This window comes from Antechinus flavipes, chromosome 3, assembly GCF_016432865.1.
Source record: "Antechinus flavipes isolate AdamAnt ecotype Samford, QLD, Australia chromosome 3, AdamAnt_v2, whole genome shotgun sequence".
Lineage (NCBI taxonomy): Eukaryota > Metazoa > Chordata > Mammalia > Dasyuromorphia > Dasyuridae > Antechinus > Antechinus flavipes.
In genome coordinates, this window is record NC_067400.1 from 3,418,868 (window position 1) to 3,441,109 (window position 22,242).

At 46.4% G+C, this 22,242-nt stretch overlaps 1 protein-coding gene across 3 annotated transcripts in view; it reads left to right on the forward strand.

The window, feature by feature from the left end:
- Positions 1–22,242, forward strand: part of ATP13A4 (ATPase 13A4) — a 75,809-nt gene that overhangs the window by 35,103 nt on the left and 18,464 nt on the right. For 2 of the 3 annotated variants that reach the window (XM_051991612.1, XM_051991611.1), the window contains exons 10-21: positions 87–257; positions 1,662–1,819; positions 2,094–2,282; positions 4,941–5,002; positions 6,630–6,780; positions 8,243–8,329; positions 8,792–8,945; positions 9,192–9,303; positions 10,806–10,930; positions 17,150–17,313; positions 18,589–18,714; positions 22,044–22,123. In XM_051991612.1, coding sequence (XP_051847572.1) covers positions 87–257; positions 1,662–1,819; positions 2,094–2,282; positions 4,941–5,002; positions 6,630–6,780; positions 8,243–8,329; positions 8,792–8,945; positions 9,192–9,303; positions 10,806–10,930; positions 17,150–17,313; positions 18,589–18,714; positions 22,044–22,123 — 1,579 coding nt within the window. The remainder of the gene's footprint in view (positions 1–86; positions 258–1,661; positions 1,820–2,093; positions 2,283–4,940; positions 5,003–6,629; positions 6,781–8,242; positions 8,330–8,791; positions 8,946–9,191; positions 9,304–10,805; positions 10,931–17,149; positions 17,314–18,588; positions 18,715–22,043; positions 22,124–22,242) is intronic. The other variant, XM_051991613.1, reaches the window with a different exon arrangement.

Genomic DNA, 22,242 nt, shown 5'->3' on the forward strand with positions numbered 1-22,242 from the left:
TCTTAGACATGGGGCATCTCTCCCATGGGCGGATGGGCTGATGGCCCGTGGGCACCACTGCCCAACCAGAGCCTTCTCTTCTTCAGGGGAGAGTATTCCCGTCATCAAAACAGCCTTGCCCAGGGTGGGAGACACGGTTCCGTGGAAGCTGCACGGGGAAGAGGACTACAAGAGGCACGTTCTCTTCTGCGGCACCGAGGTCATCCAGACCAAGTCGGCCGGCCCGGGAGCAGTGCGGGCTGTCGTCCTGCAGACCGGTCAGTGCCCGACCCTTCCACAGCCCCCCCCCAGCCCCCGCCCCTGAAACCCCCGTTGTTGTGCCAGCACTGTCTTCACGAGCTCCCCAAAGGCTTTGGGCCGGTCCAGCCCGCGGACGCACGTGCGTGCAGGGCGGTGGGCACACGTGTAAGTGCGTGAGAAAAGCCTGCGGACACGCTGGTGGCCTCCGCTGCGAGCGCATCGTGGCGTTGGGGTGTGTGGGGGGCGTACACGCGTGTGGACTCACGTGTTTGTGAGCGGATCCGGAGGGGAGAAAAGAGCTCTCAGTGCCCTCCAACAAGTGCTCCTGTGGAGACGGTGCAATGGCATTGAAATCAGTCATTGATAGGGGAACTCCTCCCCCTCACCCCTCCTCCTCCTCCCCCCCTCCTCCTCCCCCTCCCCTCCTTTTCCCTCTGCCCTCCTCCTCCCCCTCCCCCTCCCCCTCCCCCTCCCCCTCCCCCTCCCCTCCTCCTCCTCCCCCTCCCCTCCTCCTCCCCCTCCCCTCCTCCTCCCCCTCCCCTCTTCCTCCCTCACCCCTCCTCCTCCCCCCTCTCTTCCTCCTCCCCCCTCTCCTCCTCCTCCCCCTCCCCTCCTCTTCCCCCTCCCCTCCTCTTCCCCCTCCCCTCCTCCTCCCCCTCCCCTCCTCCTCCCCCTTTCTCTCCCCTCCCCCCTCTCCCTCCTCCTCCCTAGCACCTGGGAACTGTTTCCCGAGATCCCGGTCTGGTGTGCCCTGCCCCGGGGCCCCTGCAGGTGCGGGGAGGGGTGGGAGCCCCAGGTGAGCAGGAATTAACAGGTCAGATGGAGTCAAAGGCCCCAGTAGATGGGCCCAGACAGGCCTGGGCAGAGCCCAAAGGGGCCCCTGGACCCAGGGCAGATCCAAGGCCAGCGTCCTTGGGAGGTCTGGGCCGGCGCAGTGGGGTCCGAGCAAGAGCTGGGGTCTGGAACTAAGGGAGCCGGCCCAGAGCGAGGTCAGGGGGCGGGGAGGGGCGGGGCCAAGCTCAGCCCGAGGCGGCGTTGTTTGAGTCAGAGTGTGGGAGGGAGGCTTCCTGGCCCAGGCTGACTGCAATCTGCATCATTCCCTGGGGCACCCCGAGGTGAAACGGGGGAGCGTGTGGGAGCTGCGGTCACAGCAATGACGCAGGGCTTTAAAGTTTTCACAACACCGTGTCATTATCTCACAACCACCCTGGGAGGTCCCGGCTGTTGTTAAACCCATTTTATGGCAGAGAAGACCGAGGCAGCCTCGCTCTCCCTCTGAGCAGCATGGGAATGGGGAGAGGAGTCTCCTGCAGGAACGGATCGGCGTACTATGGCGCCACCTGGTGGCCTCTGAGCCATTGCCCGGCGCTTAGAGCCCCGCTGGGGGGGACTTGCCGATCTCGGGGTGCTTGTTGCCTTAGGGTTCAACACCGCCAAGGGGGACCTGGTGAGGTCCATCCTCTACCCGAAGCCCATGAACTTCCAGCTCTACAGAGACGCCGTCAGGTTCCTCCTGTGCCTCATCGGGACCGCCACCATCGGGATGGTCTACACCATTTGCGTTTACGTGCTCAGCGGCGTAAGTCGCCCTTCCCCGGGCGGGGGCGGGGCAGTGTCCTGAGCGCTGGGGGCGGCCAGCAGCGGGTCCGGCCCGGGGAGCTAGGATCAGCTGTGGAGCCCCGCGATGGCGATGAGCCCATTCTACATGTAGGACACTGAGGTTTACAAAGGTTAAGTCACCCAGTAGCATTTGAATTCAGGTCTCCTAGCCCCGAGCTATATCTCGGAATGGCTTCAGCGCCATTCTGGGAGGTCTCGATGGCTTAAGCAGGGTGGGGGGGCCCTTTTCTCAGGAGCCGGCAGAGGATGTGGTGAAGAAGGCTTTGGATGTGATCACCATTGCGGTGCCCCCCGCGCTGCCCGCCGCCCTGACGACAGGGATCATCTATGCTCAGCGGAGGCTGAAAAAAAATGGCATCTTCTGCATCAGCCCCCAGAGGATCAACATCTGTGGCCAGCTCAACCTCATCTGCTTCGACAAGGTCCGGGGCTCTCACCCCCCTCCCATTCATAATTCCCTTCTCCCCCCTCTCCCACCTCATGTCAACAGAGATTGGATGAACTCTATATGGATATATAGATAGATAGGGCAAAGGGGGTCTTTCTGTGATTACACTCATCTTCCATACTAGTGTTCCTGTTTATGTGATCTGAAGTCTGAAGCCCCTTAAAAGCTGGTCATATTGAGACTCTCGAATCCCCTCTAGACTTCTAAGACCTGAAGTATGGGGCCCTGTGAAAACTGGGGCTATGGAGAATACAACCTGTCTAGAATCTCTATCACCTCTAGAATTTTAAGACCTGAAGTATGGAGCCCTCTAAAAGATAGTCATATTGAGACTCTAGAATCAACTGTAGACTTCTAAGACTTCAAGTCTGGATACTTCTGAAAGCTAGTCATATTGAGACTCTAGAACCACCTCTAGAATTGAAAGTCCTGAAGTTTGCAGCCACCTCTAAACGAAGCATATTGAGACTCCTGAATCACTTGTAGAATTCTAAGACTTCAAGTCTTCATCCTTCTGATATCGAGACTCTAGAATTAACTCTAGAATTCTAAGATTGAAGGTGGAGCCCCTGACACAGTGAGACTCTAGAACCACCTGTAGAATTCAAAGACCTGAGTTCTGGAGCCCTTGAAATCTAGTAATATTGAGATTCTAGAATCACCTCTAGAATTCAAAAACCTGAAGCTGGAGCCTTCTAAAAGCTACACATATTGAGGATCTAGAACCTCCTCTAGAATTCTAAGACTTCAAGTCTGTATCCTTCTTAAAGCTAGTCATATTGAGACTCTAGAACCACCTGTAGAATTCTAAGCCTGATCCTAGAGCCCTTGAAATCTAATAATATTGAGACTCTAGATTCAGCTCTAGAATTGTTAAACCTGAAGCAAGAGCCCTCAAAAAGCTACACATATTTAGATTCTAGAACCACCTCTAGAATTGAAGTCTCGAAGTCTGCAGCCACTTTTATTCATATTGAGACTCTAGAATCCCCTTTAGAATTCTAAGACCTGAAGCTGAAGCCTTCTAAAAGCTACACATATTGAGAATCTAATACCACTTCTAGAATTTTAAGACCTGAAGTTTGGAGCCCTCTAAAAGATAGTCATATTGACACTCTAGGATCACCTCTAGAATTCTAAGACTTCAAGTCTGGATCCTTCTGAAAGCTAGTCACAGTGAGACTCTAGAATCATCTCTAGAATTTTGATACAGGAAATCTGGAGCCCCCTGAAAATAGTCATATCGTGATTTTTTTAATCAGTACTAGAATTCTAAACCTGAAGCTAGAGTCCTAGAAAAACTAGTCATATTGAGACTCTAGAACCACCTCTAGAATTAAAGAAATGAAGTTGAAGTCCTCTACAAACTAGTCATATCGAGCACACAACCTCTGTAAGATCATACTTGAGTTCTCTATCTCTTCTAGAATTATATGATGTGAATTCTGGAGACGCCTAAAAGTAGTCATATTGAGACTCTAGAATCACCTTCAGAGTTCACAGACCTGAAGTCTTGAGGCCTCTAAAAGGTAGTCTTTTTGAGACTCTAGCACCACCTCTATAATTCTAAGACCTGAAGTCTGGAACCCGTCCTGTGGAGCATACAACCTCTCTAAGATAATGCATGAGGTCACTATCACCTCTACATGTCTATGCCCTGATGCTGGAGCCCTCTAAAAGCTGGTCATATTGAACCCATGACCTCTCTAAGGTGATACTCATTAGGTCTTTGTCACTGGTAGGATTCTAAGACATACAACTGATTACAACTAAAACAGAGAAATACTGAATTTCTGAGAAGTGATGGATAAAGCACAGCCATAGGATGCTGGCAGGTTTAGCTAGAGAGATTGTGCCCTAGAGATCGGCACCTTCAAGACTTTTCTCCCAAACCTTTATTTCAGAATGCCTCAAAGTGAGAAATTTCAACTCTTCTATTTTTGAGATTTTTTTCTTTTGTTTAGGCAGTCGTGTTGAGGTGGGAGGGTTCCAGGGCTTGAACAATGCAATCTCATTTGGTCACACATGCCTTAATGCAGCTTTAAGTTATAGAGAATGGAAGTGAAGTTAGCGTTTGAAGCCTGATAAACACTGTCCAAGGTCCTGATACGCCAAGAGAGGGAGGGTAAGGGTTGGCAAGTTGTTAAGAGGGATTTAGTGCTCCACAGCTCTTAGGGAGCAGCTTCAGACGTGAAAGGAGAAACAACAGAGGAAAATCTACCCTGTCCACTTATCTATATCATAGCATCATTCTGTCTTTGAGCCCACATTATTCTTGGCATTGGAAGCTTTGTGTGACCCCAGTTATGATATTTATCTTCTGAGTGAATCAGGTTATTCTCTCGGGCTCTAAAACATAATCTGAGATGAAGGCAAGTTTATCTAATGGAAATATAATTCTGCAAGGAAATCTCAGCCCTCTCTTGCTCTTCACCCTGGTCATAGGGCATTAGCACTGCCTTTCAGGGCCATGTTATTTCAATTTGCTGAACTAGGAATTTAATCATGGATCTTTGCTTTTTTTTTATAATACTTTGGTGACACGTGAAATATTGGTGAAAGACTTTGTAATTGGGTTTCTTCTGGAGTTCTCAGTTCTTCCTAGTGAATGCAAGTGCTTCTTTTTATCCAGACTGGCACCTTAACCAAGGATGGCTTGGATCTCTGGGGTGTAGTCCCTTCAGATAGGAATGGGTGAGTACTTTGGAGGGATGATGGGATGAAGTGGGGTGAGAAGGAGGGCACAAAGCCCTATCCTTTCAACACTCTGCACCTATCCCTTGACACCTTTCAGGAATAGAAGAATAGACTTTGATTCTGAGTCACAAATATTTTCCCCCTTTAATGGACTTCCTCCTTTTCTTTGCTTTCTCACAGTTCTACCTGTAGGGAAATGAGTAGAGACAGGTATAGCAACGTGGCAAAGGACCTGACCTGGCATGTGGGGGGATCCCCCACCCTCACCTGAGTCCCCATTGGCACTGTCTCTTGAAAAGCACTATGGGTAGAGTTTGTCTACAATGCAACAGCCTCCATGGCTATCTCTCTGACCAGGCCAAAGTCAAACCAGGCCGGAAATCAGACTTACCTTCTGTCCTACGAGTGGAAGTTGTTGGTGGGCACCTTCTCCACATGGGTTGTTCCCCCGGATGATAGCTATGGGAGCTAACTTTGGTGGCTGGCTGCTGGGCTGGCTGAGGCAGGATGGGAGAGGAGTAGCTATCATTCCTATGGCCTGGGTCATCTTCCCTGGGGCCTTAGAGGGTGATTCTGGTCAGGTCCATAGTATTTTTTTTTAGTATGGTTTTCTATGTAAATTCACTGAGGAAAAAGCTCAACGCTTTACAATTTCTTCTTCCCTTTCTGTCCCCAAATCTACTGCTTTCAGTCTTATTCCAAGAGTCAGTCCTTAGTGATCATATCATTTCTAGATTCAGGCTGAAGCATTTTATTTGCAAGCTCTTAGTGTTGTAACTCTCGATGAGGGTGAACCTGGTCATACCTGTTCTGTGCCAAGTTCTGGGTGCCATGTTTTCATGTGGATGCTGCCAAATTGAAGTGAGTGCAAATGAAAAGGAAGCATCTCTAGACCATGTTGGAGGAGAGCTGGGGGGAGGAATTGGGGATGGAGAAGGAGGACTCTGGATAGCTCTTCTTTAGAAACTATAACATAGGAGAGGAAGTAACTGGTGGGAGGAATTGGGATGGAGAAGGAGGACTCTGGATAGCTCTGCTTTAGAAACTATAACATAGGAGAGGAAGTGACTGGTGGGAGGAATTGGGGATGGAGAAGGAGGACTCTGGATAGCTCTTCTTTAGAAACTATAACATAGGAGAGGAAGTGACTGGTGGGAGGAATTGGGATGGAGAAGGAGGACTCTGGATAGCTCTCCTTTAGAAACTATAACATAGGAGAGGAAGTAACTGGTGGGAGGAATTGGGGATGGAGAAGGAGGACTCTGGATAGCTCTCCTTTAGAAACTATAACATAGGAGAGAAAGTAACTGGTGGGAGGAATTGGGGATGGAGAAGATGGACCTCAGGTAGTGATTCTTTAGGAACCATAACATAGGCGAGGCATAAGAGGGAGACACTCAGTGGTACTTTTTGGATTTCCTTTCCTGCGAGTCGCTTACTAAGAGCAAGAAGCCCAGGTTAGTCCCTGACACATAGCACCAGAAAGGGACAAGCAGCAAAATCCAACACACTTGTGCCTAGAAAGAAACAAAATCCTTAGAGCTCCACCTTTCCCTCTGGCCTTGCCCCTGAGCAACAGTGAACCCTGCTGAAGGAGTGAGTTCTTTTGCCTTTCCTCCCTTAGTTTCCAGGAGATCCACAGTTTTGCCTCTGGCAGCTCTCTGCCCTGGGGACCCCTCTGTGGAGCCATGGCCAGCTGCCACTCCCTCATCGTTCTGGACGGGACCATCCAAGGAGACCCTCTCGACATCAAGATGTTTGAAGCCACCAACTGGGTAAGCTCTGATCTGGGCTGGTGCTCAGATTGCCTGTAGCGGCTTGGACGTGTCTGTGGATGAGGGAGCCAACTCGTCAAAGGAAAATGGCTCTTTGGTGACCCTTCTGTCTGCCCCACCCTATTTGAACAAAGAACGGCTTGCGGGTCTGTTAGGGACCACGGGTGTCCCGGTGCCAGTCGGAGCGGGGGCTCTGCTTGTGCACCAGCCCCTCTCCATCTCTGCCATGTTTCCAGCTTCTCACACTCCATTCCCTCTATGCACGGGGCAGTCTGGTGGGCCGGGTCTCATTGCAGCTCCTCACACACAACACTCCATCTCCTGCATGGCCATTTTCCCCGACTGACCCACCCTCCCTCCTCGTTGCCGCCTCCCACCTTCTTCAAGCATCAGTGAAAGTCCCACCTTCCAGGGGAGGCATTTCTAGCCCCTGTTAATCTTCTCCTCTGAGACCACCCCTATGTCTTTGTTATATATTGTTTCTACATAGATGTCTGCGTGTTCTCTCCCCCAATAGATGGAGAGCTCCCCGAGTGCAGGGGATGCTTGCTTTTGTTTGGGGTTTTTTTGCCCTCTTTTAGCCCCCAGAGGTAAGAATGATGCCAGACACATGACAGCTAAGAAGCCGAGCGTGCTTTGTTTGGCAGAGAGAGAGGGAGCTGGGAGGGAACGGTGCCGTGACCGGGAGCTGGAGCCGGTGCCCGCGTCCCTGACCAGAAAGCTTCTTGTTCCTCTTGGAGGGTTTTCTTTTCTACAAGCACAGCGTGGAGCTGGCCTTCCCCACACCAGATACTTGGGATAAAGGGCTCCTAGTGGGGACATCGGGCATAATTTGGGGCTGTCGTAAGGGCTTTCATCGAAAGTGTACGTTGGCCAGGCTCTCAGGGACCTGTGTCACAACTGGGAAGAGTCTCAGGAGAACGGGTGGAGGGCGGCTGTGTTACTGAAGGAAGGATTCACAATGTGCATCATCAAGGCACCAAAAGCCCTCTGGGAATTATCTTTGAGCTGTTCAGAGACCCTGGATGTGCCTCGATATGTCACTTCTGTGCAGAGAAAGGGGGACAAGGCACGTGAAAGACCCACAGGATTGCCCATTACCTCTAGGGTGATGGCCGCCCCATCCATGGTGGAAGCCACGTCTTCCCCTAGCTCAGTTTCTCTTCCCGGCTGCCAGCTGATGGCATCCTCCACAGGTGTCTGATGCTTTGGGATTCTCGCTCAAAGAATATTGGCCTGAGGGACAGCTGGGGGCTCAGTGGACAGAGCATCAGCCCTGAAGTCAGGAGGACCCGAGTTCAAATCTGGTCCTTAACACTTCCTAGCTGTGTGACCCTGGGCAAGTCACTTAACCCCAATTGCCTCAGCCAAAAAAAATATATCTATATATGTGGCCTGAGCTCTCAATAGAATGGAAGCATAGGGTGAATCCAATGCAATGAAACATCCATTTTTGAAACAGGAAATGGAAAACTCTGGGAAAGATTTCCACATCCAAGGAGTCCCAACACAAGCCATGATTGTCAAGCCAAGCCAAAAGACCCGCCAAGTAAGACTCCACTGGGGGGTTTCCCCATGTATTCTCTAACCTTCAGAATGCTTGAAAGCAGTAAGAGAAAATACATATAAATGGGGGTAATTGGAAGGGTCTGACCACACAGGGATCAGAGAGACCCAGATCGGAATCTTTCCTCTCACTTATTAGCTGTGTGGTTCTGAGCAGATCACCCCTCAGAGACTCAGTTTGCCCCTCTGTACAGTGGAGAAAAGGATACTTGTAGCACGGCTCTCACTGTGGGGAGGAGAAGGACAGTGTGTCTACCACTCTTTAGAAACCTCCGCGAGCTCGATAAAAGCCGGCTGCTAGGACAGTGTCTAAGACTTTTTCTTCTGGCTTCAGTAAGACCCTGAGGGTTCTTCTGGGGCCCCGATTCTCCCCCCCCAAAGTTTCAGTGCTTTCTGCCCTGGGCCGTCGGGGGCTCACGGCGGAGGCCTCGTGGTGTCTCCCCAGATCCCAGTGGGTGGGATCGCCATCCTGCACCAGTATCCCTTCTCGTCGGCCCTGCAGAGGATGTCGGTCATCGTGCAGGAGGTGGACGGGGACCGGATGGCCTTCATGAAGGGGGCGCCAGAAAGGGTGGTTAGCTTTTGCCAGCCCGACACCGGTAACTACCTGAATCTGCCGACTTGGATGGCACCTGGCAACTCGTGTAACCCTGCTGGCGATGCCATCTTTTCTCCTTACTGGGGGGTGGTCGTGGTGTTTCTTGTTCAACCCTTGCCCTAAAAAAGGAAGGTTTTGTCATCCATTTTGAGTGGGAAAGAATCATTGGGGTGTCTCCCCTTGCCCCCGAATACCCTAAACTTCATTGAGCAACTGATGTGTTGATCCTTTATTTTTTCCTGGACAGTACCCAGCAATTTTGCCAGTGAACTCCAGAATTACACCACGCAAGGCTTCCGGGTTATTGGGCTGGCTTACAAAAGGCTGGAGAGCAACGGCCATATCTCGGCCTTGACAAGGTAAACAGCTTCTCCTTGCTTCCTGCCCTGGGCCCTTAATCTTTTCAGGATGTTTGTCAGATCATGTTCCCCTTTAAGAGCTTCCTGCATGCTCATCGTTCTTGTTCCTGGGTGCAGGCAGGTGTGAGTGTGTGAGTGTGTGTGAGTGTGTGTGAGTGTGTATGGTAACTACACATATGCAAAGTTATGGAGAGAGTGGAACAGAGAGAGACAGAAAGAGAGAGAGGGAGGGAAGGAGAGAGACAGAGAGAGAGAGGCTCGAAAAGCAATCAGGCAGGAAAAGCCCCCATAAAAAGTGATGTCTGAGTCACCTTATAAGGGGCAGGGTGGAGCACCCCTCCCAACAGACCAGACTCAAAGACTTCTCTTTAGCTGCCCTCTCGCCTCCTTCTCTCCCTCCTCCCTTTCCCCCTCCTCCTTCCTTCCTCCCACCTCACTTCTGGGCAGCAGGGGCTGCCTTCGGCTGCCAGGGGGCTCTGGGTCTCAGAGAAGTCAGTCAGGAAAGGTTTGCTTCTCAGCATCCAGGGCTAATGGAACCCCTGGTCCTGTGCTAGCCTGTGAAAATGTTCTTGCAATGGTTGTCAGATTCTGATGCCCTTTTGTGTATGAACACACACACACTCACTCACACATATACACAAACACACACATTACACACACACTCACACTCACTCACACATATATACAAACACACACACACAGACACACACCCTTTACCTTCTATTCAGAGAAGTGTCTTAAGAGCATTGGAAGATGAGGACGGAGAGCACCTCAGTTAGGGGATGACTGGTTCCTGGGCTCCGACCTCAGATAGGATGCCGTTCTTCCTGGTTCTCCCTTAGGCTCTGCTGTGGTTAATGCTAGAGCTGGAACTTGTGTGTGTGTGGGGGGGTGATTGCTCCAACTCCAAGGCAACAACTGCCAGGCTAACCCCTACATGCGGGTCCTCCAGCTCCTCTTCTAGGCTATAGGAAATTCAGTGAGAGCAGTGAATTTCCCAGATCGTAGATCAATCCATCTCTTACATGTCTTCCCTCACTCATTTCTCTCTGCCCCTGTCTCTATCTTTCTGTCTCTCTCTATCTCTCTGTGTGTCTCTTTGTTTCTCTCTGTCTCTGTCTCTCTCTATTTCTGTCTCTCTGCTCTGTCTCTGTCTCTCTCTGTTTCCCTGTCTCTCTGTGTGTCTCTTTGTTTCTCTCTGTCTCTGTCTCTGTCTCTATTTCTGTCTCTCTCCTCTATCTCTGTCTCTCTCTGTCTCCCCATCTCTCCGTGTGTCTCTTTGTTTCTCTCTGTCTCTGTCTCTCTCTATTTCTGTCTCTCTGCTGTCTCTGTCTCTCCTGTCTCTCCCTGTGTGTGTGTGTCTCTCTCTCTGTGTCTCTTTGTCTCTCTCTCTCTATTTCTGTCTCTGTCTCTCTGCTTTGTGAAAGACGAGTCACTTTCTCTGCTTGTCCCGAAGAGCTCAAGACATTTTGTTTCCTTTTCACTCTTTCTCGCCCTCCAAGAGAGAAGGTGGAGTCGGACCTGACGTTCCTGGGACTTCTGATCCTGGAGAATCGTCTGAAGGAAGAGACCAAGCCGGTCTTGGAGGAGCTCATTTCGGCCCACATCCGGCCAGTGATGGTCACAGGTACGGGGGGCCGGGCTGCGAGGGCAGCTTGCTGGGGAAAAACAAAGGCGGTTGAGAGCGTGAGCTCATGACTCGTGGTCACTGGGAAAATGGCCCTTCCCCTCCAGAGCGGAGCCTGCTAACTTACTGCAAGGCCGGGAAAATAATCACTGGGAGGAATTCTTCCCTAGATTCAAGCGACAGAAAAGAGTCAGTAGCTGCCGTGTGTGTGGGCTGCGCTGGGAGCCGGGGCTTACGGAGACAGGGAATGAAATGGCCCCTGCCTCTGCGGAATTCATAACCTGTTGGAGAGACGCCCTGCTCTTAAACTGGTGTTTGCGAAAGCCATCCATTAAGCAATGAGCCTTTATTAAGCACCGGTTGTATGCCAGCACCTGAGTCAGGCACCGGGCTTACAGAGATAAAGGCAAAGCAGTTCCCACGCTCAAGGGGCTCAAATAGGGAGGGGGGTGTTTGTGCAACTAGTACATAAACAGATACACACATGCACTTGTCTACACACGTGTACTTCCATTACCCACACATGTTTTATATGTACACATAGGATGCCTTGTGTATGTGATATACACACTTTATAAGACTAAACGTGCACACAACAGCACATACATATACAGTACACATGTGCACCTTCTGCACACGTGTACTTCCATTACTGCATACATTTTATATGTACATATAGGATGCCTTGTGTATGTGATATACACACTTTATAAGACTAAACGTGCACACAACAGCACATACATATACGGCACACATGTGCACCTTCTGCACACGTGTACTTCCATTACTGCATACATTTTATATGTACATATAGGATGCCTTGTGTATGTGATATACACACTTTATAAGACTAAACGTGCACACAACAGCACATACATATACGGTACACATGTGCACCTTCTACACACGTGTACTTCCATTATCTGCACATGTTTTATATGTACACATAGGATGCCTTGTGTATGTGATATACACACTTTATAAGACTAAACGTGCACACAACAGTACATACATATACAGTACACATGTGCACCTTCTACACATGTGTACTTCCATTACCTGCACACGTTTTATATGTACACATAGGATGCCTTGTGTATGTGATATACACAGTTTCTAGCCACTACAAACAGGGCTGCTACAAACATTTTGGCACATACAGGTCCCTTTCCCTTCTTTAGTATTTCTTTGGGATATAAGCCCAATAGAAACACTGCTGGATCAAAGGATATGCACATTTTGATAATTTTTTGGGCATAATTCCAGATTGCTCTCCAGAATGGTTGGATTCGTTCACAACTCCACCAACAATGCATTAGTGTCCCAGTTTTCCCGCATCCCCTCCAACATTCATCATTATTTTTTCCTGTCATCTTAGCCAATCTGACAGGTGTGTAGTGGTATCTCAGAGTTGTCTTAATGTGCATTTCTCTGATCAATAATGATTTGGAACACTCTTTCATATGAGTGGTAATAGTTTCAATCTCATCCTCTGAAAATTGTCTGTTCATATCCTTTGACCATTTATCAATTGGAGAATGGCTTGATTTCTTATAAATTTGAGTCAGTTCTCTATATATTTTGGAAATGAGGCCTTTATCAGAACCTTTAACTGTGAAAATGTTTTCCCAGTTTGTTGCTTCCCTTCTAATCTTGTTTGCATTAGTTTTATTTGTACAAAGGCTTTTTAATTTGATGTAATCGAAATTTTCTATTCTGTGATCAGTAATGGTCTCTAGTTCATCTTTGGTCACAAATTTCTTTCTCCTCCACAAGTCTGAGAGATAAACTATTCTATGTTCCTCTAATTTATTTATAGTCTCGTTCTTTATGCCTAGGTCATAGACCCATTTTGATCTTATCTTGGTATATGGTGTTAAGTGTGGGTCCATGCCTAATTTCTGCCATACTAATTTCCAATTATCCCAGCAGTTTTTATCAAATAATGAATTCTTTTCCCAGAAGTTAGGGGCTTTGGGTTTGTCAAACACTAGATTGCTATAATTGACTATTCTGTCTTGTGAGCCTAGCCTTTTCCACTGATCCACTAATCTATTTCTTAGCCAATACCAAATGGTTTTGGTGACTGCTGCTTTATAATATAATTTTAGATCAGGTACAGCTAGGCCACCTTCATTTGATTTTTTTTTCATTAATTCCCTTGAGATTCTCGACTTTTTATTGTTCCATATGAATTTTGTTGTTATTTTTTCTAGATCAATAAAATATTTTCTTGGAAGTCTGATTGGTATAGCACTAAATAAATAGATTAGTTTAGGGAGTATTGTCATCTTTATTATGTTCGCTCGGCCGATCCAAGAGCACTTAATATTTTTCCAATTATTTAAGTCTGACTTTATTTGTGTGGAGACTTTTTTATAATTTTGCTCATATAATTCCTGACTTTCCTTTGGTAGATAGATTCCCAAATATTTTATGGTATCAACAGTTATTCTGAATGGAATTTCTCTTTGTATCTCTTGCTGTTGGGTTTTGTTGGTGATGTATAAAAATGCTGAGGATTTATGGGGATTTATTTTGTAGCCAGCTACTTTGCTAAAATTATGAATTATTTCCAATAGCTTTTTGGTAGAATCTCTGGGGTTCTCTAGGTATACCATCATATCATCTGCAAAGAGTGATAGTTTGGTTTCCTCATTGCCTACTCTAATTCCTTTTATATCTTTCTCGACTCTTATTGCCGAGGCTAGTGTTTCTAATACGATATTAAATAATAATGGTGATAGTGGGCAACCTTGCTTCACTCCAGATCTTACTGGGAAAGGTTCCAGTTTTTCCCCATTGCATATGATGCTTACTGATGGTTTTAAATATATGCTCCTGACTATTTTAAGGAAAAGTCCATTTATTCCTATGCTCTCAAGTGTTTTTATTAGGAATGGATGTTGGATTTTATCAAATGCTTTTTCTGCATCTATTGAGATGATCATGTGGTTTTTGTTTGTTTGGTTATTGATATAGTCAATTATGCTAATAGTTTTCCTAATATTGAACCAGCCCTGCATTCCTGGTATAAATCCTACTTGGTCATAGTGTATTATCCTGGTGACAATTTTCTGTAATCTTTTTGCTAATATTTTATTTAAGATTTTAGCATCAATATTCATTAGGGAGATTGGTCTATAATTTTCTTTCTCTGTTTTCAGCCTACCTGGTTTAGGTATCAGTACCATATCTGTGTCATAAAAGGAGTTTGGTAGGACTCCTTCAATCCCTATTTTTTCAAATAGTTTATATAACATTGGAGTTAATTGTTCTTTAAATGTTTGGTAGAATTCACATGTAAATCCATCTGGTCCTGGGGATTTTTTCTTAGGGAGTTGATTGATAGTTTGTTCTATTTCTTTTTCTGAGATGGGACTGTTTAGGATATTTACTTCTTCCTCTGTTAGTTTGGGCAAGCTGTATTTTTGGAGGTATTTTTCTATTTCATTTAAGTTGTCGAATTTATTGGCATAAAGTTGGGCAAAGTAACTCCTAATTATTGCTCTAATTTCCTCTTCGTTAGTGGTGAGTTTCCCTTTTCATTTTTAAGACTAACAATTTGATTTTCCTCTTTCCTTTTTTTAATCAGATTTACTAAGGGTTTGTCTATTTTGTTGGTTTTTTCATAGAACCAACTCTTAGTTTTATTAATCAATTCAATAGTTTTTTTACTTTCAATTTTATTGATCTCACCTTTTACTTTTAGAATTTCAAGTTTAGTGTTTGACTGGGGGTTTTTAATTTGTTCCTTTTCTAGCATTTTTAATTGCAAACCCAATTCATTGACCTTCTCTTTCTCTATTTTATACAAATAGGCCTCTAGAGATATGAAATTTCCCCTTATTACCGCTTTGGCTGCATCCCATACATTTTGGTATGATGTCTCATTATTATCGTTTTCTTGGGTGAAGTTATTAATTATGTCTATGATTTGCTGTTTTACCCAATCATTCTTTAGTATGAGATTATTTAGTTTCCAATTATTTTTTGGTCTACTTCCCCCTGCTTTTTTGTTGAATGTAATTTTCATTGCATCGTGGTCTGAAAAGGATGCATTTACTATTTCTGCCTTACTACATTTGAGTTTGAGGTTTTTATGTCCTAATATATGGTCAATTTTTGTATAGGTTCCATGAACTGCTGAAAAGAAAGTGTATTCCTTTCTGTCTCCATTACATTTTCTCCAGAGATCTATCATATCTAGCTTTTCTAGTATTCTGTTTACCTCTTTGACTTCTTTCTTATTTATTTTCTGGTTTGATTTATCTAATTCTGAGAGTGCAAGGTTAAGATCTCCCACTATTATAGTTTTACTGTCTATTTCTTCTTGCAGCTCTCTTAGTTTCTCTTTTAAGAATTTAGATGCTACCCCACTTGGTGCATATATGTTTAATATAGATAGTGCTTCATTATCCATGCTACCCTTTAGCAAGATATAGTGTCCTTCCTTATCTCTTTTAATTAGGTCAATTTTTGCTTTAGCTTGATCTGAGATCAGGATGGCTACCCCTGCTTTTTTGACTTCACCTGAAGCATAGTAGATTTTGCTCCAACCTTTTACCTTTAACCTGCATGTATCTCCCCGCTTCAGGTGTGTTTCCTGTAAACAACATATTGTAGGATTCTGGCTTTTAATCCATTCTGCTAACCGCTTCCTCTTTATGGGGGAGTTTACCCCATTCACGTTTATGGTTAGAATGACCAATTCTGTATTACTTGCCATCTTGTTAACCCCGGTTTATGCTTTCCTCCCTTCTTTCCCCTTTCCCCCCCTTCCAAGTATTAAGCTTGTGAGCACCCCTTGCTTCTCACAGCCCTCCCTTTTTAGTGTCCCTCCCCCCGCCTTAGAGTTCCTCCCCCTATCTTACCCCTTTCCCTCCCAGTTCCCGTATTCCCTTCCGCTTAGCTTATTCCTTCCCTTTCCACTTTTCCCTTCTCACTTTTCAATGAGATGGGAGAAGTTTCACCATAGATTGAATATGTCTTAAGATTTTTCACTTAAAGCCAATTCTGAAGGCAGTAAGATACCCACTATATTCATCCCCCTCCATTCTTTCTCTCAGATATAATAGGTTTCCTATGCCTCTTCATGAGATGTACTACCCCACTTTACCCTTTTTCTGGTACAATGTCCTTTCCACATCAATTTCTAGAACAAGGTATACATGTATTCTTTATACATCTATATAGTCAAAATATAGTTCCCAAGTTTTATATGTACACATAGGATGCCTTGTATATGTGATATACACACTTTATAAGACTAAACGTGCACACAACAGCACATACATATACAGTACACATGTGCACCTTCTACACACGTGTACTTCTATTACCTGCACGTGTTTTTATATGTGCATATATGACCTATAGCTATCTATCTACACGTGCACATATAATGCACGTATTCACACACGCACACCCACATTCTCCGCAGCTTCTGCACAGATCTTGCTTGCGTACACTTGTTCACGGGCCGTCTCCGTTAGCTCCAAGCCCTTTGCTGCCTGGGCCTGTCTTTGACTTTGTTTCTGTCCAGAACTTAGCCCAGTGTAGACACGGCGCAGACCCCAGACAGACGCTTGTAGGCTGGCTGACGGAGCCGGCAAACTGTCCGCTTCTGGGGCAGAGCTGCCGAGGCCGGGGCTGGGCGCTGCCAGGAGAGGAGCTGAGGGGCCTTTGTGTCCCGCGCAGCCACGGGCTTGCTGACCGAGACCTTCCCCAAAGGCTCGCAAGCTTCCCTTGGGTCTCTGCTTTGGAGTGTAAGCCCCGAGGAGGGGGGGTGCTTTGTCCCTCTGCCCCGGCACCCGGCACAGAGCCTGGCACAGGGTAGTTACCTGTGGTCCGGAGCTCAGCAGGGCCCGAGCAGCCGCCCCCACCAGACTCCGTCCCGAGGAGACCCCTTTCCTGTATCCCAGCCTGGCTCTTGGGTCGGTCTGCCCTTCACTGCCCGGAATGCTGGGGCTCTAGCACGCATTGAAATCGGGTGTCGACCGTTGTGTTCGGCTCCGGTGTGGTGGGGTCACATGGGCGATCTCGCACGGGTTCTCTCAGCTTTTCCCACCCTTGTATGTGAAAGCCCCTTCCAGGCTTAGAGACCCTCGGTTCCCATGCCCGGCAGTCTCCTCCTCGCCACCCCCGCCTGGGAGATGCCCACCCCACCCTTTGCCCAACAGTGGGGGTGCCACGGGCTCCTGCGGCTGCCGTTTACAGGGGACAACCTGCAGACCGCGGTCACGGTGGCCAGGAAGTCGGGGATGATCGCGGAAAGCCTGAGAGTCATTCTCCTCGAAGCCAAGGAGGCCGAGGGGCCCTCACCCGCCTCGGTCACGTGGAGGCTGCTGGAAGATCGAAAGCACGCCGGCTATGGGGACCGGGTAAGGGAGAGACTCCCTGCTTGTGGGCAAGGCAGAGCCGCCGGGCGGGGCTGAGGTGAGGGACGGCGCCCTGAAATGGCTCGGGAGATTGTGTAGGGCACCCCCCCCCCCAACCCTGCTGGCCACGGAGCTGTACCGGACACGCGCTCCAAAGGCAGGTGCTGAAGGGGAGAAGGAGGGGGCCAAGCCTGGAGGGGCTGAGAGGGCTTCAAATACTGACATTGCCAGTTCCCACCTACATAAAGCTTCCTCCATTTCTTTCCCTAAAAAGGAGATCGGACTGACGTTGTCTTTGTCCTCCTGACTCTAATTTGGAGTCTCACAATCCTCCACCTACTTCAATCCCAACAGAGTTTATTAGCAACATTTCCAGGCCCTGTACTGTGCGTACCCAACTCACAAGAAGCATCCCGGAGTCAGAGTTTTCCCCAGTGGTGGGGAAATGCCCTTTATTTGATATTCCTGAAGAAATATGTGTCTTGTGCCAGAAAGGTCAGGGAAAAGAAAAATCACTTCCACTATTTCTCATGTTTTCAAAATGATTATTGAGCCAGAGGGGCAGGTGGGAAGGGCACAGACAGATGTTGATGCCCCGGAAAACCGGAATCTATTTTTTCCCACAGAAAAAGTTAAATGTCCCATGTTGTCACTTTCTCATTTCTGTCTTGTCCTTTGGAGCCACGCCGAACTGGGCAAGGAGATCCAACTCTAGAAGGCCAGAATACTGTGAGCCTTCCCCTTTGGGAAAGTCTGGAGGAGGTTTGGATTGATCCTTGACTCAGAGAAGGAAGGAACAGTGGACTCCACTGAGTCCAGTCTTCTTGTTTTATAGATGAGAAAATGGAGTGGAAGTGATTTGCTCAAAGTCCCACAGCTAGGGCACATTGAAGGTGGGATTTGAACTCAGGTTTTCCCAACTCCAGATCCAGTGTTTCATCTACTAAAGCAGCAGCACGGCTGGTGCTGTTAGCCAAGAATCATAAGGGAAGAGGGATAATTGTCCTTCTTAGAGCTATAATGATGGGAGCCTAATGACCATACACTGTTTGACTGACTTCACGCCTTTTTGGGAAGCCCAGGGTCAAGCTCATTGCTTTCCTGCAAGTGCACGGGGTGTGCTCATCCAGCAAGGGGAGCTTAATGGGACAACTGGAGTGGGGATGACTGAGAAGGAACGGGAAGCAGCCCCTATGTGCTCCCAGAAAGCTGCTTATGGCTTTGGCCAGTTCATGTTTTCAGTTGCAAGTTCAAAAATAACCATGGCCTGACTTGCAGGACAGTTACATTAACATTGGAGAAGATGCCAGCAGACCTGAAGATGAAGGCGGAAGCTATCACTTTGCCATGACTGGGAAATCCTATCAGGTGCTAAGTCAGCATTTCAACAGTCTGCTCCCCAAAGTAAGTTTGGGGATTAGAGTCACAGTGTTTCTCTCTCTCAGCATGCAATTCTTCAAAAATGGGTTCCTAGCAAAAGGTTTTGCAATTGTCAGTGCTGAAAAATTACCCATGCATATATCTTGTAAACAAAAAGCTATAATAATTTTTAAAAAAGGGTTCCTAGGTTGGAGATAGCTGGCAGTTCAATAGTATTGGCTAAAGGCATGAGTTTCATTTTGAGCAAATGCACAGATAATACAAAGTTAAGAGGGAAAGATTGCACACAAGATGAAAGTTTAGAGTCCCAACACGTTTCAGTAAAATAGGATATTAGTTGTAATAGAATCAGATGGAAGGATTTAGGGCAAAGTTATTTTGGGCACAAGACAAGAGAAGCATGGCAACAGTGTAACAATAATTGTGGGGTTTGCAAATTTGAATTAGCAGGGATATGACAAATGGTAAAACTAAGGCAACCATGCTGCATCAGCATGGTCATGGCTTCAAGGAACAAAGAAGGGAGAAGTCCTCTGTATTCCATTGGGTTCAGTTCTAGGCACTAGGGAAAAAAAAATCCGCAAACTTGAGAATCTGCAGAGCACAGTGAACAGCCCTGACTTAAATCCAGAAACTAAAAAGTTGGGCCCTGAATCATCCAGAGATGATTACCAACATGACGTAAGCTCACTGGGCAGTTTCCTGTTCCTTTATATCATTTTATTCCTTGACTATCATCAGATAAATGTTTGTTGATGGTGAGGGCATAGAATGAACTGTCCTAGGTCCTGAAGGAGCTCAAAAGGAACCCTTGCCATGTTTTTGTCCCCCAAGAGCTTTGCAATCTGATTAGAGGCCCAAAACAGCTGGGATATAGTTAAGCAATTTAAGTCAGAGTGTAAGGGACCATGTGACAGAAGATCCAAGTGAGAGATGCAGACAGTGTTCGATGCAGAGAATGGGGTAATAACCATGGACTTGAACAACTGGGCAAGAATGGGGCTTGAGAGGAACCTTGAAAGAGAGATAGGATTTGGAAAAGTGGAATAAAAAAACAAAAGAGCCCGGGAGATAGAAGTTGAAATCAATTAGCACGAGAAAAGACGTTAAGTTGAAAATGAACATAACTTATTCTGGGCATATTGAACAGAAATGAGGATAGATGTTCTCTAAGAAAACCAATGGCATCAGGAAGGTGAGGTTATAACTTGCAACTGAACGGGATTTAAGTGAGGCAGGGCTGTGCAGAATAAACAGAGGAGTGGGAAATGAGGTCCCCACTTAAGTCGAGCTGCAGCTGAAGGCACTGGCCTGTTGGAGATTATGGTTTCTATTTTTTTTTTCATCTTTTTAATGTCCACATCCTTTTCTTCCTGGCCTGTGACCACCGGGGAAGTTTAAGCTCAGATCGTTCCATTCTTGAGTTCCCCCTCCATCTTAGTGTGGAACTGCTGGCTGCTTGCAGTAGTTTGTTCTTTTCTGGGTCCTGCACCCTTCTTGTCAGTCTTGGCTGACATCTGACAGGTTATATTTGGTACCGAGGATCACTGAATCCAATGTGAATGCTGGACAAATTACCTATATTTCCTCAGGCCAGCCAATGGGGTGATTTGCCTTGTCATTTTCTCCTAACTCATGCCAGGAGATTTCTTATGGTTAACAGTAATTCACCATGTATGTGTGCTTTTCAAATCTAAAAATGTTATATAAAGTCAAGCTAGTATTGATGTTATTGAGCTTGGTGGTATAGTGGATGATAAAGCGCTAGTCTTTAAAATTATTTTTTCATGGGCTTTATTTGATATTTTTATTTTCCCCAATTAAATGTAAAACAATTTTTTATTTAAAAAAACTTTGGATTTCAGATTCTCTCTCCTCCTCCCCATCCCCACCAGCATTGAGAAGATATATGTGAAATTGTGCAAAACATTTCCCTAAAAGTCTTGTCAAAAAGGAAAACATTTATCTCCCTTCCCCCCGCCCTCCAAAAAAAAAACTCCTTAAGAAAAATAAAGTTAAAAAATGGCGGGAAACATAGGAATAAAAGGAGTTTTTCTTAAAAAAGGAAGCAAAAAAAAGTGTTTCAATCTGTATTCAGATACAATCAGTTCTTTTTCTGAATATGGAGAGCACTTTTCATCCTAAGTCCTTCAGAGTAGTCTTGGATCATTGTATCGTGAGAATAATAGACATTCACAGCTGATCATCCCACAACATTGCTATTACTTTGTACACAAAACAGTTCACTTTGAATTCATGGAGGACTTTTGAGGTTTTCCTGAGAGCATCCTGCTCATCATTTTTGATAGAATAATACTATTCCCTCATAATCACATGTCACAGTTTATTCAGCCATTCCCCGATTCATAGTCATCCCTTCAGTTTCTGATTCTTTGCCCTGAGAAAAGAGCTGCCATAAATAATCTGTGTATATACAGGTTTTAAATCTACATCAGACACTTACTGATTATGTGACCTCTAATCCCTTAACCTCTCACCCTTAGTTTCCTGGTCTACAAGATGGAGGGAAGTCAATAATATTAATCAATATTTATTAAGCACCTATTATATACTAGGCACTCTGCTAAGTGCTGAGAATACAAAAATGGGAAAAGACAGTTCCTGTTCTCAAGGAGCTTACAATCTGTTGAGAAACAACATGTAAAAAAATATGAAGCAGGATATACACAGGATAAATAGAAAGTCCTTAAAAGAAGGAGAGGAGTGGAATTAATGGAAGTCAGGGAAGGTTTCTTGTCGGAGTTGGATTTTAGTTGGGATTAAAAGAAGCCCAGAGGGTCCTTAGATTGGAGGAGGCATTGTATTCCAAGAAAGGGGGACAACTCAAGAAAATGAAGGGGTTGTCACGGGGACCAAATGAGTTATTATGCACATAACGTGCTTTGCCAGCCTTAAAGTTAGCACTCTAGAAATGCCAGCTGCAATTATGTGATGCTACCTGTTAGCTTCTGACCTCAGGTGGGCTCAAGGCAATTGGACAGTTGTTAAGCACTTTTTCTATACGGCTCCGGCAGGAACACATCGTGTCTGGCTTTTGCCAGTGGAGAGAATAAGCCGTGTTTACTGGGAAATCCTCATTCTGTTGAAATCATAAAATATTGACTCAGTGACTTGTAGAGAGATTAGAGATGATTAACGCCTGTACTAGAAAGTGGTCCAATGCTTATGGACGGAGTCCAAATCTCCACTTCATTCTCGAGTGAAGACGGGTTCATTGCAGCGTTGGATTTAAATTGAACTCGTGCTAATTGCTAACCAGTCTCCCGATGTGGCTCCTCGGGCTCCTTGCTATGTCTCTTCGATGTCATGAACTCTTTCCGTATTTTTACCAGGTCCTGATGAACGCGACGGTTTTTGCCAGAATGTCTCCTGGGCAGAAATCCAGTCTGATTGAAGAGTTTCAGAAGCTGGAGTAGGTTCTTTGCAAGTACAGGCTGGTGGCCCAGGCCACCTGGGCAGAGCAGGAGCCCACTGGTGTGGAGCCTGGTTCCATGCTCCTTTTGCCTTGGGATCTCCTGCTTAACTAGAAAG